General features: G+C 35.4%; 1 protein-coding gene across 7 annotated transcripts in view; it reads right to left on the bottom strand.

Moving 5' to 3' along the window:
* The window catches only part of LOC104908867 (piezo-type mechanosensitive ion channel homolog), a 35,549-nt gene extending 18,301 nt beyond the window's left edge, over window positions 1-17,248 (bottom strand). The window contains exons 1-14 of one of the 7 annotated variants that reach the window (XM_048647805.2): window positions 16,795-17,245; window positions 12,858-13,006; window positions 12,365-12,445; window positions 12,072-12,231; window positions 11,814-11,971; window positions 7,149-7,305; window positions 6,848-7,034; window positions 5,228-5,343; window positions 3,247-3,331; window positions 2,609-2,824; window positions 2,359-2,536; window positions 709-837; window positions 376-549; window positions 13-246 (exon numbers count right to left, since the gene is read on the bottom strand). In XM_048647805.2, the coding sequence (XP_048503762.1) occupies window positions 13-246; window positions 376-549; window positions 709-837; window positions 2,359-2,536; window positions 2,609-2,824; window positions 3,247-3,331; window positions 5,228-5,343; window positions 6,848-7,034; window positions 7,149-7,305; window positions 11,814-11,971; window positions 12,072-12,231; window positions 12,365-12,445; window positions 12,858-12,903 (1,921 nt within the window). In that variant the 5' untranslated portion in view covers window positions 12,904-13,006; window positions 16,795-17,245. Of the gene's footprint in view, window positions 1-12; window positions 247-375; window positions 550-708; window positions 838-2,358; window positions 2,537-2,608; window positions 2,825-3,246; window positions 3,332-5,227; window positions 5,344-6,847; window positions 7,035-7,148; window positions 7,306-11,813; window positions 11,972-12,071; window positions 12,232-12,364; window positions 12,446-12,857; window positions 16,765-16,794 lie in introns of those variants that run through there. The other 6 variants (XM_048647806.2, XM_019247124.3, XM_010698033.4 and 3 more) reach the window with 6 other exon arrangements.
* Window positions 17,249-18,148: the final 900 nt, after the last annotated feature.

Here is an 18,148-nt window from a genome sequence, read left to right as displayed (position 1 = left end):
AAAGTAACATACCATGAGAATTTCCATTGCTGCTACCTCCATTAGCTGAAGAGCAATAAACTGACAATAAAACTGACTTGTTCAAACCAGCTTTAAGCACACTAAATCCAACTGGAGGGTAAGGTGTATGTTGTACGAATGCTGAGAATGAAAATAGCATGTCAAATCCATGATTATGTATGGCACAAAAACACGCAAGAAGAGCTGTTTCAAGGAGATCCCAAGAACTATCACGATCAAGGAGACCTACATCAAGGTAGATAGAAGATTAATAAAGATGATTCCTTCCAGTTAGCCCTATTAATAGTAAGCAAGACAGTGAAATCATTGACATAAAGGACAAAACCAAGAAATAGAGCACATGCATAAATATACCTAGTTGCGACAAAATTTCCCTACTTAATGAGCCTTCACACTCCATACTATTTGAGATCAGATTTATTTGGAGAATGTACAACAATGCAAAATGAGCTTCACATAGTAATATTAATGCCTGCCTGATCTTCTTGCTGATGTTGTGTCCCAAAAGATATATCAAAAAGAATATCACTGCAATATGAAGACAGTTGACAAATTAACATTTACTGAAATCCTCAATTGAATTTGAAGATCTTAGTTCCATTCAGAACAGATGACATAAACTATAAATTTTTCAAAAAGAATAAGAAAGAACAGATGAGGGAAAAAAATATACTCCCTTTAACGTACTGTATATAGCATGAGTAAATCCAGGCTTCATCGCTATGAGAAATATCAAAGCTAACATTATGGCACGAGAGCATTTTCGTAATCCCCAAGCAATTGTGGCAACAATAAGCACCTTGGTCTCCTCCTTCACTGCAAGTTCAGCATATTGGTGGAGATAATAGTTATAATAGGCGATTTAGAAACAAAAAAAAAGGTAGGCACAAAAGAGAAAGAACATGGAAGGAAATAAAAGAACTGAAAGAACGACACACTTCAATAGCTACTTCGTTTAGATGGAATTATTACTTATTATTGTCAACTAATTTACCATGTTTCAATTACCCCCCCCCCCCCCTTCCCCTCCCCAAATTCAAAACTTTGACCATCTTTGGAAGAGAATATATAAGGGAAAAAAAATGCTCATGTGGGTCTTATTAGATTCGTACCATTGTCTATTTTCAAAATATCATATTTTAAAAATTTTTACTAGTTCTTGTTTGAAGATATAAAAAGTCAAAGATGTGCGTTTGAGAGTGTGCAAAAGCAAGTGTAAAGAACAAAAAAAACAGACGTAGTAACATCTTTTACATGGAATAGAGTGAGGTGTTACTCGACAGACATAATAGGACTATTAGGTCTTTTATTCCAATATTCCACTTAGGGATCTATGTAAAGATTCTCCCCTTGCTTAGAGGAGTTTTCAGCCAAGATCAAAAGGAATTCTGACTTTATTTGAATTCTGGTTTCTTAGTGAGGCCAATATTGTTTATGTACTATCATTGATCTAGGGGCTCTACAAAAATGAATTCAAACAACTTAGCGAGTTAAGAACATTAATTAGACATCTAAGTGACTGTATCTCAAGTTTTCAGTAGTCTGATTATCATCTTACTGGTACTAAACCCATATCCTTGTTTTCCATCCAAGAAACACCAAAATATTCCACCAATAGGTCTCGCAAAATTTATTTAGTTCTTATGACAAACTAATCAGCTATAGATCCACAGCCCAAATTTGATTGAATGAACTAAAATAAGAACTGACTTAATCATGAACCGAGTATGACATGCCAAATTCATCTGAACCAAACTTGATCATCAGCTAGGCAATGTGAAAGTGTGAGCACTAGATAATGGGTTTCAACTAAGGCATGCTCTTCTACAACGAGCTTCATAAATTTGGGGAAGAAACAAGCTGGTCTTTGACAAGGCAAGGAATATAACTTTCTTCACCTGTAAGTTGTATTTATTCAAACTTCGCAAAATGATGCTCCTTCCACCCAGTTTACTTGCTACATAACTTTCTTGGCAAAAAAATTCTCTGCACTTTTTCCCTGAAATTGGGCCCCACATCCACCCACCCACTTTGTTCTCTCTATTTATTTAATTCCCTTGGAACTCGTGCCAAAAGCTAATTTAGCAAGTAAATTGAGACATGAGGGAGTATATAATGATGGTTGTGGACTTGCTTAACCAATTAGGGTGGATATATGTAATTCAGATGATGACACTAATATACATTATTTTTCCTTTTTTCGGTTGTAACATATTAACAATAAAAATGCAGGAAACAATGTCCAATCAGGAAGGAAGATCAGTTGCATACAACAATATATGAGAAACAAATTTATTAAGCATCACCAGAATGACAGCAAGACATAAATTAGATTACCTTCTATTGTATGTTCGCCATTCGGAATATGATCATTCTCATTTGAGAGGTATGTAAACACAGAATTGTTCACAAGATTACCAACTGCAACCAGGACTCCAAGGCCAAATTGAGCAAGCAGGAAATATCCAGGAATTGAGTAACGCCACAAGCCAACAAGCTCCCAGATCTCCATATCCTGCACATTTTGTGAGTTAGGCACATCCACTTGAAAAGAAAATATTCAGGTACCACGATAATGGAAGATTACCTTTCCAAGTTTCCAGTTTACAATTGAAAATGCCACATTGAATACATATGTACTGATGGCCCACAAGAGTATGAACACAAGCAGCAGACTATTCAACCGGTGCAAACGAAACAATGACGGGAAAGCATAGACGATATAGCCAACATATGCCAGCAATCCAAATGCGCATATACTTGCAAAATGGAAACTCCAAAAGGAAAGTGCAACCAAAGACAACTGTCAAGTTCAGAAATTGTGAATTATTATCAAGAATACAAGTGGACACAAGCAACATTACCGAATATACTCAGATGAAGAACATTCAAGAGATAAACGACAAAACAAACAGACTTTTATAACACATAGAAACGTATTTCAAGAGAAGTTAATGTATAGGGGACTAACCAATTCTGACTAAACTAAAGACTAAAATAATGAGCACCAATCGCACTGTACATCAACTTTCAATCAGCAATCTCTTCAGCCTAGATTCAATAGGTAGCAGATAGCAGCCAGAAAAAGATAAAAGAAGAAACTAGGGCTATTATGTGAAGAAGTTAATAAATTGAAAAACAATCATTCAGACTCATGCTTCTTGCAGCTAAAAGGAAAATAGCAAAAGCCCTAACTTGGTCACATTTTTAGTTCAAGATAATTACCGGGAAACCATAAGTGAAAAAATTGATGGTAAATGTCCGAAAAACTGCGCCTTTCACCAAAACATTGGTATGTCTCTCTCCCGACCTAGAAAAAAGGTAGAGTCGAATGAGCTCAAGAGACAAACCAATTCGACGTCTAAATGAATCTTTACCCAAAAAAAAATGTTCAATTTAAAAACCTGGACCCCAAGGTGCATGATAAAATAATTCAAAATTTCTTTACAACCAGATATAACTATATAAGCACAAGTAAAACTAAATTCCATCTTTGATCCCAAAAAATTCTATATATACAATAAAGAAACACCAACTAAAGTCTGATGAATTCCTGCACGATATTCTTGGAGCATCCCTAATGATGCTTATCTTATAAAAGTTAGATACTTTTGTTACTGAATTATCTTCATTATTTTCTCCCCCAAGAGTTGGGAGAATGAATTGCATACTAGACCATCATTACTCCATATTAATGTAAATTCCAGTTCTATAACTTCAGTTAAAGTCAAGATTATTCTCTAGAATTCATGATAAAGGTGCAATTTTGAGTGATTACAGTAAACAGTATAACCTTTCTGTTGTGCAATTAATCCTCTCCCCAAATCATTTCACACCCTTCCTTCCCAATCAACATAATTATCGTTCAAACAATAGAAGAGGATTCCTTGCTCTCCTTCTCTTTACCTCCCTCCATATCTCACATCCAAAATTGGTATCATTCTCATTTGGAAAACTTGTTAATAACGACCTATTCAACGGGTCGCTTTGTAACTTATAGCCTTTCTAAAAGATGTTGTAAAGTCCTACCTTTTCAAGCACTTTACATTCAGTATTGCTACCTTTTGCTAAATCTCGTAGATTTTTCTTGGGCTAAAACCACAATATGAGGTCAATATCAGCAGAATTACTTCATAAATTGAAATGCATTATAATGACATTTTTGGGAAATAAATCGAGAGTAATTCGGCATGAGGTAGCTAATAGTAAATGTTAAATGTTTAAAAAAGCAATAACTTGGAAATTTTTCTAGCAGAGAAAATGAGTCACAAAGTGACCTATTGGAGTAATTGACAAATTCTCGTTCTCATGTTACTAATCATCATATCAAAACCACTAGTATCAATGAATAATGAGGGTTTTCTTTAGAAGTGGAATATATCTCATCAGAAAAGTACATTTATTGATGGAAGAGACCAATCATCGGAAAGAATAGAGTCCCCATAAGCCAAAATTGGATACTCCCCCTTATAATTCTAAATCAACGTATGTGAACATATTTTTCACTCCAGAGGGAAAAAACTTAATCTAATACATTTTCCACTTTTTGTACTACAGCCAAACATGATTAGAGAGCTTTTTGTACAAATCTTCAACAACCCTATCCTATAATAAAGACGATGAAGAGAGTAAGAAATTTAAAGCTACACATAAAAGGAAAAGAAAATACTTCCCTCTTCGTCAAAAAAGATTCATGTAGGTTTGGAAACACACATTACGAGTTTTAGTAGGGAAGGCTTTATTGTATATAGTGGATAAAAATAAGAATGGTGAAAATTTGTGAGAGATAAAGTTAGCAGAGGGTCCTCAGGATACGAGAAAGTGTACGAGAGAAAGAGTTAGAGGGGTGTCCACATCATATGGGTTGGGTGGGAAAGATCTGCATTTTTTAATGTCAGCAGAAATTCTTTGTGAACATCCCAAAAACAATTACAGGTACACTTTAAGTGGACGGAGGGATATATCATCATTCTTGTAATAATAAAATGAAAATAAAAATGCACCACATTCGAGAAGGCTTGGCGGTCTTAAGAATGGTTCGGGTAGGAGGTTCTCAGCTACTTGAGACCGAAGCTAGCTCTCTTGATTAGATTTCCCCGGAAAGACGGAAAAGCCCCTTTCCAGCTCACTCTGTCAGTCCACTAAGACCGGTATAGAGTAAGTCAGTACAGCACTAGCACTAGCACTAGCAATAGCTATAAGATACCTTGACTGACGAATAAAAAAAGAATGCCTTGCAGGAAGAAGTTGCTCAGTCAAATCACTTTCTGTAGTGGACATCATAAATTCCATTTCCTCCAAGTCGTTTTTGATAAACGACAGCTGCTCAATAAGAAGAAATAATGTGCTCAATACAGGTCAGAGAAATGATTAAAACACAAAAAGAAGTAAAGTTATACATATGGAGAATAATAATGCCAAGTGGTTACACAATTAAACATTAATTTAATAGACGGTCTAATCAATAAGATTTCCATGTATCGCAATCTAGGAACAGGTAAACAAAAAAGAGAAATAAATAGACAGCTACATATTCACTCATCTAAAATGGCGTGCTCTGACTTGAAGACGGGATTAAATTTTTTGAGAGTTATATTTCTGTATCAATCTTATGTATCAAAATATACACAGCACAATGGGTTGGGTAAAAGAGTGTGAGGAACCTAGGAAATAACCATTGAGATTTCCACATTTGGCATAGTCTTTGTTTGTGTATAGTATGAATTAGCATATGTGAGCAGAAATTAAAGGTGATTTTGATTGACATGCCATAAAAGACAGAACGTAAATAATCAGATTTGTCATGCTTTTGAGTGGCTTGACTCACTCCCAAAAGTATAAAACTTAAGTAACTTTCAACAATTTTCTTCAGAGGATCATGATCGGCGATTTTGGAAGTTGATGAGAGGGAGAATGTTCAAAGAGGGAAGCAGAGAGAGAGAGAGAGAGAGAGAGAGAGAGAGAGAGAGAGAGAGAGAGAATCCTCCCAAGACAGACTCCTTAATATATAAACTGAATAAATAACATGATTAATCGATGAGATCGATCAACTCCGACTCTGTCAGTATTATTAAATTTGGGTTCTAAGAAATGGTAGCTCTCTAGAGTCATAATTTCATTTTCCCATATTGTCTTCGTCCATGCTTTCCCAGGGCAGACACAAAAAATTAGGTAGAGAGAACAATGGCTTCTTCAGTATCGTTCTCCTGAAGTTCCCTGGAATCCTCCTACAGCCAAGAGCCTAGACCAGACTTGGAGGACAACACCACTTCAACTTTGAGCTTTACTTTTATACCAAGATGAACTGAAATTCGATGATTCTTCAAGGTGAATAAGGGAAATTCCAGAAATTTTCATCTAAATGCTTGGACATAAAATAGAGCATGAGGTCAAATAGAGATGATGAGCCACAAGCGCAGGACCACCTCAGGACATGAGAGTACAAGTCAATCACCAATATACCATGAGCTTTTACATGGAGACATGTTTAGTGCGTTATTCCCAAATGTCCAGACTCCGGAACTCACTGGTTAAAAAATCCAAGGCAGAGACGTCTCAAACATTAAATTATACAATTTCGGTTCCTCACTTCCTCCTGCTACCAACAAACTTTAGTGGGTAAGAGACTCTGGGTTCTTCATGTCCTACAAGGGCACAAATGAGCGTAGCTGTGTCTTACCTAATTGAGCTAACCCATGACGAGGGAACATTATGATCCCAGACAGAGAGAGAGAGAGAGAGAGAGAGAAAAACATTGTACATCTAAAAAGTAAATAAATATATAAAAACTTCCATGACTCGAACCAAAGATTAATTATATGCATACCATTGCGTAGAAACAAATGAGAGAAAGACCAGAACATATTTCCAGCCACCCAGATTCTGTGGATATCTTGTAAAGACCAATAAAGTTAGCCATCTGTTGAAGCAGTGTTGGGAGGAGCACTGGGAGCTGATACATATACAGTAAAAGAATAATGAAGCCAGCATAAAGTTGAAGAGACCTCCACCACCTTCAAGATAATGTATAAGAAATCAAAGATCAGTTGTGTTTGATTTAAAAAAAAAAAAAAAAAAGTCCATCTAAATAATAAAATTGATAATGACTTGAACTGCCACAACAATACCTAAAAAGGCCTGAAAAGTTGCTTGTCAAAGACCAGTCCACTAGTCCAACACAGCTACAAATGAAGAAGGGCAAAGATACCCAAGATGGATGACTTATCCCCACTACCAGTTGGATAGCAGGCAACAGGAAGCAGGACACAACCCTGAAGTAGGAACCTTTGAAGTGGCCAAAACGAAAAGTGAGGAAACCAGTAATCAATCAGCTACTTAGCTGAGGTTTAAATATCATGAAAAAAAAAAAAAAGAATGACCCAGAAAGTAAAACTAAATCAAACTTGTAGACCATGTATTTGTACTGTCAACTGCAAAGTGTCAACCCAACAGCTAAAGGATGTTCCAAGTATAAACCAGACTTTTCATCCCTGAATCGGAAATTTCTCACCATACAGGGACTTAAATAACTTAATTAAGATGACCACATTTACATTTTTGGTTGAAAAAGCTCACTACAAGCAACTTCATCATCCAGCTTTATAGCCATTTGGAAAATCATTCATCGAACAAGTTCAAAGATAAACCACAACAGCTTATATGAAAATAAGCAAGAGTTACGCAACAAACTTGTACATAAGACAAATACTGAAGTTAGTCCAAATATATGCAACCGCATCACCATGCAAATACAACAATTCATTGCCTTAGTATTCTAGAGGCACAAGACACATATCTGGTCATGAACAGGGCATGTGGCCTGCAGCTAAATTTTTCAACTAATTTTGAAGTCTGTTCTGATTTAATGATGTCCAACTCATTTCATGTAAAGAATATGTGGGATTGTGACTTGTGAGCCTTAGTTCAAAGGGCAAGTTACAGATTGATGGAATGAATATTTGGTGGTAAATTGCAGTTTTAGGTTAAGGTCGCTATCAGTGGCGGATCCAGATTTGACCTACGTGGGTTCTAAATTGATCGACCAAATACTCACGCTTAATTGATTTAAAATTGCAATTTATTAGGCTAAATCTAAGTTATGACTAATCTCTATCATATAAGGGAAGAAGAGGGGAGCACAAAAAATACTAGCTAACTAACTATTTCATTAAAAACTAATTTAAAAATAAGTACAGAAATACAATGACACTGGATAGTGGATACCTAAGTGGAAGTCAATAACTTGTAAAACATTATCAACTAATTTTTCAAAAAAAAAACAATTCCTATTGATTAAGAATTACTTTTAATTTTTTTTAAGAAAACACAAAACACACTATACGAACTATCGTTTCTTCTCTTTTCCCTTCCATGATTTTTTTCTCGTTCCTTGCAATAATTATTACCTACTGTATTTTAGTAGAATTTTATATGATTTCGTACCCATCGAATACATATAAGGCTAATAACTACTAAGTTTGCTTATTGTTATTATATTTTTTTTAAAATGAATGAAAATATATACTTCCTCCGTTCTGTTTTAAATGAAACATTGGGTGAAATGACACTATTCATTGATCAATTTTGACTCCAATTTTATCATCATTATATAAAGAAAAACATAGTCAAGTGAGATCTTGCTAGATTCATCTCGACGCATACTATCAAATTATAACTTTTTTATATTTTTTACGTGTGGACAGCTAAAGATATTAATGATTAAAAAAGTGTGTTGGGTTGCGTGAAAAAGAAAACTTTTATTTAAAATAGAATGGAATAAGTATTATAATCTATTGTATCTAACAAAGGTAAACGCTAAGTTGTATCAAAAGAGAAAAAACAAGAAATGAAAAGCAAATTGTTAGGAATTGTCAAAGACTTGTAAGGGATAAAAAGAAAAGAGAAAAGTAGGCTGCCAAAAAATTGTAAAAAAAATAAGAAAGAGAGAAGCAGGAAAAATGAAACCCACAGGAATCGAACCCGTGTAGAAAATGTAGGTCACTAGTATTTTTTTCGCGAAGCTACTGCTGAACCAAAGGCTTGCATGTCATTCAATATTGCGCGGGAAGTATATAACTTTTTTCTCTTTTTTCATTTTTTGACTTTTTTCTCATTTATTTTTTTCAAGATTTTTGTGGGTTCATTTGAACCCACTAAACCCACGCTAGATCCACCCCTGGTGGCTATTAAAGTTCAAAAGTTCCTTTTGAGGAAAAAAAAATGATTTTAGGAAGTCAATATCAACTTGGATGTATCAAGATACTACTTGGCATCGCTTGCCACCATTGCCATGCAACCCACTGAGGAAATAGTCACTAATAGACAAGCGGTTCAATATGTGGAAGAGGACAGAGGAAAAATACCATCATCAATACATATTTTTATTATGAATTCCCGTTCGTGTTGCTAGTAAATCTTGATAAGGTTTTGAAGACTTTGTTTAACTAACACGAAATTGGTATCCAAGAATATTTTGTTGCTGGTCACTTGCCTATGCCAATTCCCTGTTGAACCGAAAACTAATTTGTTTCAACGTCAAGGGACTAAAAGAATGGTTAGGTTTATGACGTAAGATTTTGATAGAGAACACTTGACAAGCCTGGGCTTTATGTTGGATCATATGCAAGTCAGGAAACATGAGAAGGTTCTTTGGAGGGGTGCTTCAGTTAAAACTTAATGATTGTACTCTTGTAGTATGGCTAACAGGGTGGAGCTGTTCAGTGCAGTGTGGTTTTTACTTCTTCTTTTAGCCTACAAAAAAATGGTGGTTGTCCTTTTTTGCTTTTCCATGTCTAGCATGATTAGCTCTCTTTATTATCTCTATTATATAAGCCAAGGGAGGAGGTGTGGTGTCCTCTTTTGAAGTGACTAAAATACCCTTTAATAATTTAAAATAATATTTTTTTAATAAAAAATTGAAAAATGAGAATCAATGAAACTTGCTATATGAGTAGGTCAAAAATGGAATATGCAATACCATTAATAACTTGACAAACTAGATTGACACAATCAATTCACGAAATCAATTAGAATCTTCAACCAAAAAAAGTTAGCAACATATCGTGATAACATAATATTTCATATTTATAAAGTTCAAACAATATGGTTTATTAACATCTATAATTGTTAAAGAACTATACTAAAGTCGTTGAAAAGAAAATTATTAAATCATCGACCAAATTTTACAGTGACGATATTGAACTAGATTAAAAATCATTCACCTTTAATTTAAAAAGATAATAACATCTACAAAAGAACCTCAATAATTTACACCACTATCAAACGCACGCATCGCGTGCATATGCAACTAGTCAAATATAGGGAGAGAGCCTTGTCCTTTGTTTTATTTCATACTTTCATGGTTTTATATCTTACTGAAAATTTTTCTTTTAAGATAAAAACTATTAAGATGTCGTATTTAGTGCATTGTTGCACACTCCTTAGCATCCTCGTTATTTTCACTTCACGAGGTGTGAAGTAAGTACTACAAATAGTATTAGGTTTTGGAGGATCCTAGAAAGGTAATAGCCTTCTTTTGCCTCTTTCATCCATCTCTACCACATCTTTACTCTACATAACACCCTAATGCTCTAGTATAAGGATTCCTATTTCAAGAGCATGCGCTTTCTTCATTAAATTTGCATTTTGTAGATGAAAAGTTCCGTACAATTGTGGTGACTTGGAGAGTGCTTCTTCAGCACTAGGGAAGTCTTCTAGTGATTTCTCTAGTTGGCCGAGTCTCTTGCCCAGCCTTCGCCTTCTTCAGTGGCCAAGTTGAAGCGTTCAACGGTTCTTCGGCCTACCACCAGCTCCCAGACTAAGGGAAGAAGGTCTCAGATCACTGTAGTTCGAGCCCTTTTGTTAAAGCAGTTCCTTTACTTTGAATGAATTCAAGCTAGTAAAGTAGTCTGCTTGAAGGGGGCCCTCCTCACCTCTCCTTCTGTACGTAAGCAGATCAGTCTCTGTTATTTTCATCTCCTACATTGTGTATTGTATATTTGTATGCCTAAGCAGTGTGGGTTCTCTGTGAACTAGCTTGCTTCTTGTGGAACAGGTTCTATGAGATCATGAGGATCAGATGGGAATGCTCACTAGGTCTCTTGCTCCATTCATGTGGCGTTCAAAAAGAAATGAGTAGATGTTAAGGAATTTAGTTGAGCAGTGTGCGAAACCAAAGAGGAGGAATTTTTATGGGAGTTACTTTCCACGGCTACCCCTTAGTTGAGAAGCAGTGTGCAAGTTACTATCTTAGTTCTGATTGAAGACTGGCGTACAGTAAGATACTAAGATTATGGTGACCTTTTTACAGGATTTTTTTTCAAGTCCTTTTCACTTGATATGCAGTTAAATTCATGTGTGATTTTTACGTAGATTATGGCTTTCAAAGCGATATCGGGTAATTTTGATCAGCTTATCTATATTCCTGGTATCTTAGAATTTCCACAAGTTTTATCATTTTATTCTGTTTTCTCTCACGAAGCAATCTTCTTTCAACTTACAGATGTTTGAAAAAAGATGAGCCATCAACTGTCTTGAAAAAGTTACCACATGCCATATTTTTGCATACAGATGCAATACTTTAAAAATTCGACATACCCTTTTTTGCCTATGGATTCAATAATCTCACCTTATTTTTCAATTACCATTTTTTTATATGAGATGTTGCAGAAGTACATGCGATTTTGAGAAGAAAAGGTCAAGAAAACACACTTATAGTTAAACAAGGAAACTTTGTTGCTGAAAATTAATGGAACACAAACAGATTATTGAAAATAACAGAAGAGTTCAGGTACCTAACTGCACCAATATGGATGCGAAGCTCCCCCAGCATGAACCTCTCCATGGAGCTATACCGAGTTTATGCTGATATATCCAAATTAAACAAACAAAGCCAAGAAAAACTTGTAAAACCACATAGAATACTGCAGTCGGGGATCTCCAGGACTGGAATCTGCAGCAGGTAACCAATTTGTTCAGGTGGTGCAAGGTCAGTGAAACATCAGAGACAGAAAGTTTTTCAAGAGCTCTAGAAAACTATAGATTTCAATTACCTCATGAACCCGGTTAGCTTCACCCACGAAGCATCTGCCATGCTCCAATTGTCGCCCTTGACTGCCCATGTAACTATGAAAATTGCTTGTATAAAGGCAACAAGCAGGGAATATATACTAATACCCCACAATAAAGAAAACAGCCTACGATAACGGAAGTCTGCAGAAAATCAGTCAGCACAAAATTTTAACATCTTATGCAATATAGCAGATGAAGATAACAATGAGTAACCAGTTTTACTAGAAAACTGATGGAAAATATAAAAGAGCAGCACAAGCAGCGTAAAACTCACCTCTTCTTGGCAAATTAAATTGAATGACAAGAAAAGCTACCAGATCAACAAGCGATATCAAACTCCAATTAACTAAAGCAGCTGCAATAGAAAAATAAGCCCAAAATAAGGCCAGCAACATCCAAGTTTATTAAATTAACTTAAAATATGATCACCAAAGGCAAGGAAAATCGAATAAGCAGAAACATTAAGTGTGAGGAAGCGTAATTCTTGTGAAGTAAATACGCCCAAATTCATAGCAAGGAACTATTAAATCCTGAGGAAATACCCCTACAGATACAGCTGGCAGCCAACTGATCCCGCAAAGTATTACTTACTGCTAAAGTGCAATTATGTACTCTAAGATGATTCATGCAGTAAATACAGGCCAAAAACTAATATATATGAAGAAAAAAAGGCAGTTGAAGCAAAATGGAAAAGTCAAGATCTAAAACTAGACAGTGCATCAAACATATAAAAAATTTGATGGGAAAGACAAATGATAATCACAAACCAATACTTCCTCTTCTTGACCATATGTTTGAGCTATTCAAGTACATCACCTGCTAACATAAGAAGATGAGACCAAAGACAAAAACCCCTGCATGAATGATTGCAACCCTTTTATCCTGACAGAGTTTGGTCTATCTGACATTTTCACCCCTGCAATTCAAGTCTTAGATAATAGTAAATTTAGCAAATTGTGTCCATCAAATCTTAACTTGATTAGAACTCCTTTATTCACTAGGACTTGCATTATCATTTCAAATGAATGGATTATGAACCATTCTCTGGTTGTTCCAGCCGTTACCCAAAACTAGATAATCACGCCCATCTAAAATAATGGGGCTGATATATTTAATCTATGGAGATTAAACAAGGTTTGCGGAAAAACGTGTAATGAGTATGATTGTTCGAACAAACTAAGTAACCAAGGATAGTTCTTAGATGTTCAATGATAAAGGCAACGCCACCACAAGGAACAAACTAAGGATTTTGATGCGTAAAGGCTAAGCCACCAGCAATCAAGAGTTGTTTGTGTAAGCACACTTAAGTTTTGACAAAACTCACAAAACTTTAATTCCTTCAATCTAATGAATAAAACGTAGAACCTAAACTTTTTATATACGAAAAACCAACTCCTAATAGGCTTAGGACAAGTCCCTAAGTCCTAGACTCCTAACACACTTGAATCATGTAAAATCCATCGTTTTAAGAATGTAGGCAAAACCATGACTCTTAATACAACTCAACTTAGAAAACAATAAGCAATTAAAGATAGGTTGAGTCCTAACAGAACTAGAACTCCAATAAGCATGCTTATCCACACGCCTATTCACACGCCACCTAGGTTGGTTAGCAAGCATGCTACCACCTTTGTAGTAATCCCCATGAAGAGTCCTCCATGTAAATCAAATGAGCCAAGGTCCAAAGTAACATTCTTATGAACAAGAGCTAGCAAACTTGCATCAACTATTTACAATGATGCAGAAACAAACTAAAGAGTTGTTGTGTGGACTGTGGAGACAGCCATAATCTCGTTGCATTCAATTGGATATTGATAGAATACAAATCTTCACACATATGCATTAAATTATCTTACCCGTGTACTTCGAGATATAAACTCATTGTTTGACGATTGATGAAAAAAGTTAAGCCTCTTCAGCTTATGATCAGGCCTTGTGCCTTTTTCTATCTCTCTTTTTAACGCCAATGTTGTATCTTGTGACCAAGTGCTAACTAGTTTTAACACTGTAACCTTGTAGGGCCTAGTGAGTAAACAGGATATTAGTCTGCATCTTATGAGTTCCAATTAATTTTGTTTTTGTAACGGCTTCTACTATGTGCCTTAGAGAATTGGGGGAAGTAGGAAAGCACCAGTTGACTAATTTTCTAAGTGGTGAGAGGGAAAATCGAAATCTAAAGGCCATATAATGAGAGGGGGCTTCAACTTACACAGGGAGGAGGCGGGATGAGATTGGGGGAAGTAGGGATAAAGATAAAAGGAAGCTTATTCCTTATTCATCGAGTATCATGCTCCATGATTTTCCTAGATTACTGTATTTTCAAGGAACTAAGGTTGAGTCTTTTGATGCTTCCCATGCTAGGTTATTCTAGGAGTTTTGGCATAAGGATTAGGTCTACCTTCCTCATGTAAGACTCATAAGCCGGCTGATAAGTCTCCTAATCAAACTGGCTTTGAGGAGGTTCTCTGGAATGTGTTTAAAGATGATTTGTATTGTTTTAGGCGCTTTTTCAGACTGAAATTATGTTGATCTAGAAGCTAATGAGGTGGTAAATAATCCTTGAAGGGGTAAGCATCTGGATGTTAAATCACAAATTCGAATTTGGGAAAGCTTATTATAGGATTTGATGATTCTTCAAAAAGGTGATGACAAAGAAGCATTTCGGTCCTAGGTGGAGAAGATACTTGGCATAATGCTTGCTTTTTAGTTCCGATGGGCAAACCAGGAGGTTGTTTTGCGACTACTCATGATCTGAAACATGGAGAGCCTCTTTCTCTATTATCGCTCACTTTGGTAATTGATGCATTCAACAGGATGCATCCCGGAGGTTTTCATGGCGGAAGGCAGGAGGTGGTGATGTGTCATTGGCGGATGATACTTCTCACTTGCTATCGGGCAATCTGGAAGGTTTTACAAGTCTTGATTCTCCTTGACGTTTTAGAATTGCTCTTGGGTCTTAAGATATAATTGTCCTAGTGTTACCAAAACTAATGTCTAACTTATCATTTTGAAAAGGGTTTGCCATCTTTGGTGAGTGTGTCATCCATGATTTACTTTTTATATACCTTGGGCTTCCTTGAGCGGCTAATCCTTGGAAGACTGGTTTATTTGAATCAGACTCTCTATAAACTTGACATTTTGAATTTCCTTTCAATTTTTGCTTCCTCTATAAGCTTCTGACAGATGTAGCTGGGAGGTGGGAGAGGCGTATGACAGATTTCTTGTGGTCTGAGGTTGGTGAAGATAGATCATCTTGTTAGTTGGCAACGTATTTAGGACTAAGGAAGAGGGAGGAGTAGATTTTGGTAACCTAATGTCTTATAAGTAATAATATCTACTTAATGGGAAAACGGTTGTGGCACACACTTAGAATAATGGCATCTCCCATAACATATTGCTGCCTGTGCAAATGGCATCAGCAACATCACCAAACACTTATGAAGTGCAAACCAATCTGGAACAATCACTCACTCAATCATTGAGCAATATGTTGGTAATTCATCCAATCATCCAGTCCACAGGGGTTATTTGCTCCGGTCATGCTTTGACATTTCTATTTTAAGGATACAATACACAAAAAGAATAAAGACAAAACACAAGAATCAAAAACCCCTGCTCTCTGTATCAGTTTGGGACTAAGACCTCATAAAAGAGAAAGCACTCTGACAAAGAGGTGAGCCTTTAGCACAGAAGCAAGTAAGATGGTAAATGACAATCTTAGAACATACCAACGCATTAACTCTAAAAGTCATAACTCATATCCTGATTGTAAAAGCTTTTAGCCTCATAGTGTGGAATCAAAATTAAAATCTCTTCGATAAACAGTCACAAGTTAGAATACTGGCGCCCCAGGTTTTTTTTTTTTGGCGCCCCAGCTTTCATAGCTATATTTCTGCATAATCTTAAGTTTGGCCACTCACTCAAAACCCAAGAACCTCTGCCTAGTGGGTTGGAGCATAATCTAACAGCTCTTAAATAGGTGGTATTATAGGATTGAAATGGCAATGAAAACATATGTGATTTGGAAGGAAAATCCTCTTCTTACTACGATGGTAATGAGATCCCATCCTCAAACATGTGATTTTCTTCACAAATTTACATTCTCACTCAATACACTTTCCTAAGTGGTGATGGATAGTAATGAAATTTGAGTAGAAAAGAGATGTTAGAGATGAAGTAGCATAACCATGAATCTTGACATAAGACTTCCCTTACAAATTAACACTAAAATGCATTATCATTACCACCATTTATGACAGGTTACCTAACAAGTTTTTAACTATCAAGCAGTGACCTAACAAGCTAATTATTTCTTACTACGTTAAATGTAGCTATGACATCAAAAACTAACCTGATCAAAGCTATTATACAGAGATACACTAAGATATAATTTATCTACTTAAACACAAGCCCCAAAGTTTTCTCCCATCTTACTTGCCTCACTTTCACTTATTTATTTCTCTTTCTTCACCCTCTTCTCCACTCTTATTATTCATTGGTCACGGAACGATTTCTTATGATGATTTATGTTAGCCGACCCAAATCAATCAGGAACTACAGCTTTCTCGTTGTTTGTATACTCCAGAGCTAATGAACCAGATTCTAATTTCATAAACAAACAGCAAAAACTAACAGTGTAATAACAAACAGAAAAGCCATGCAACAGCATTGGTAACCCAACTTCTAACAAAAGCTTTAAAATACCTGCTATAAGTAACAATGGCAGAAAAAATCCGCAGAAGAAATTCTCCATTTCCCAATTACTATCATAGATGGGATACTATAGCATCAATATTTAATCAAAATGAAGAAATCCCACTAGAGAAAAAGTCTTTGCCATTAAATTTATCAGCGATTCAGAGGATCTCTAGTTCAGGATTGTTTTAACTTTTAACTCTAGAGTTTTGTGGTAAAAACAAATACCCAAAAATGAATTAACAAAGAGGAAAGTTGATCTTTTAAAGCAAAAGTATGAAAGTATCAGTCTCAAACTCTCAACTCTCAAGGGCTGTGCGAAACTGATCAGAAGATTGCCTGCTGAAATTGAGTGCAGACAGAGAGAGGGGGGGTGGAGAGAAATAGTTATAGAGGACATGTGATGTCCGCCAATGCAGGAAGAAGACGTGCGATTTTTCTTTCGTAAATCTATGCATCTATCATACTATCACCTCATTTCACTATCTTTTTAGTTTTTTTTTTTTTTTATCGTTTCTAAATTCTACTCCCGTCTCAAAATATAGTTCCTATTTTTATTTAGGTGCCTCAAAATATAGTTCCCATTTTCATATTTAGGTCCACAATTTTCCTTAATTTCTCTAGAAAAACCGTGTCCAATCATTTATTTGCTTCTTGAATTTTGTTTTTTCCTTTGCTTATTCAACCAAAATGTTACAATTAATGCTCTCTCACCAACTATTATCCATTCTCTCTCCTAAAATCATCTTTTCTCATACCACATTTATTTAAATAAACAAAAAATCTTTAATATCCCTCTTATATTCTACTTGATATGGAAATAATAATAATTATATAGAATTCTAGTTCTATTAGGATTCTATGTAATTTAGGGTTTTAATTTCAGTTTATTTTAATTAAGTGTGTAAATGATAAAGGAATCCTATTATATTTAGGAGTCTAATTCCTTATCATTTGAGTCAAAGTAGGAGTTTTAATAATCCTAATTACAGTTGGATTAGGCGTGTGAAATAGTTAGATAAAGATAGGATAATTATTTATCTTGATCCTTAAGATAAAGATAAATAAGTTTAGTTGTTTTTCTAATTCAATTAGGTTTAGGAAAATCTTGTATTATATAAAGGATTTTCGGCTATCAATAATATTAGTTTTGAGTTTGAGTTATTTTGAGTTTAAGGAGAGAATCCACAACCCTTGTTTTTACAAGTGAATCTAAAAACCTATTTGAACCGTGAGCTGAAATACACCTGGGTTCATCATATCTTGTTACTTTATAAAATAAAAACACCAAAAAAATACAAACTTTAATTGTCAAATCCACTAAACTACATACTCGAGCCTAGCTAAGTGAAATCTTCAACAA

This window comes from Beta vulgaris, chromosome 7 (genome assembly GCF_026745355.1).
Source record: "Beta vulgaris subsp. vulgaris cultivar EL10 chromosome 7, EL10.2, whole genome shotgun sequence".
Lineage (NCBI taxonomy): Eukaryota > Viridiplantae > Streptophyta > Magnoliopsida > Caryophyllales > Amaranthaceae > Beta > Beta vulgaris.
This window is presented reverse-complemented; position numbering and strand designations above follow the sequence as displayed.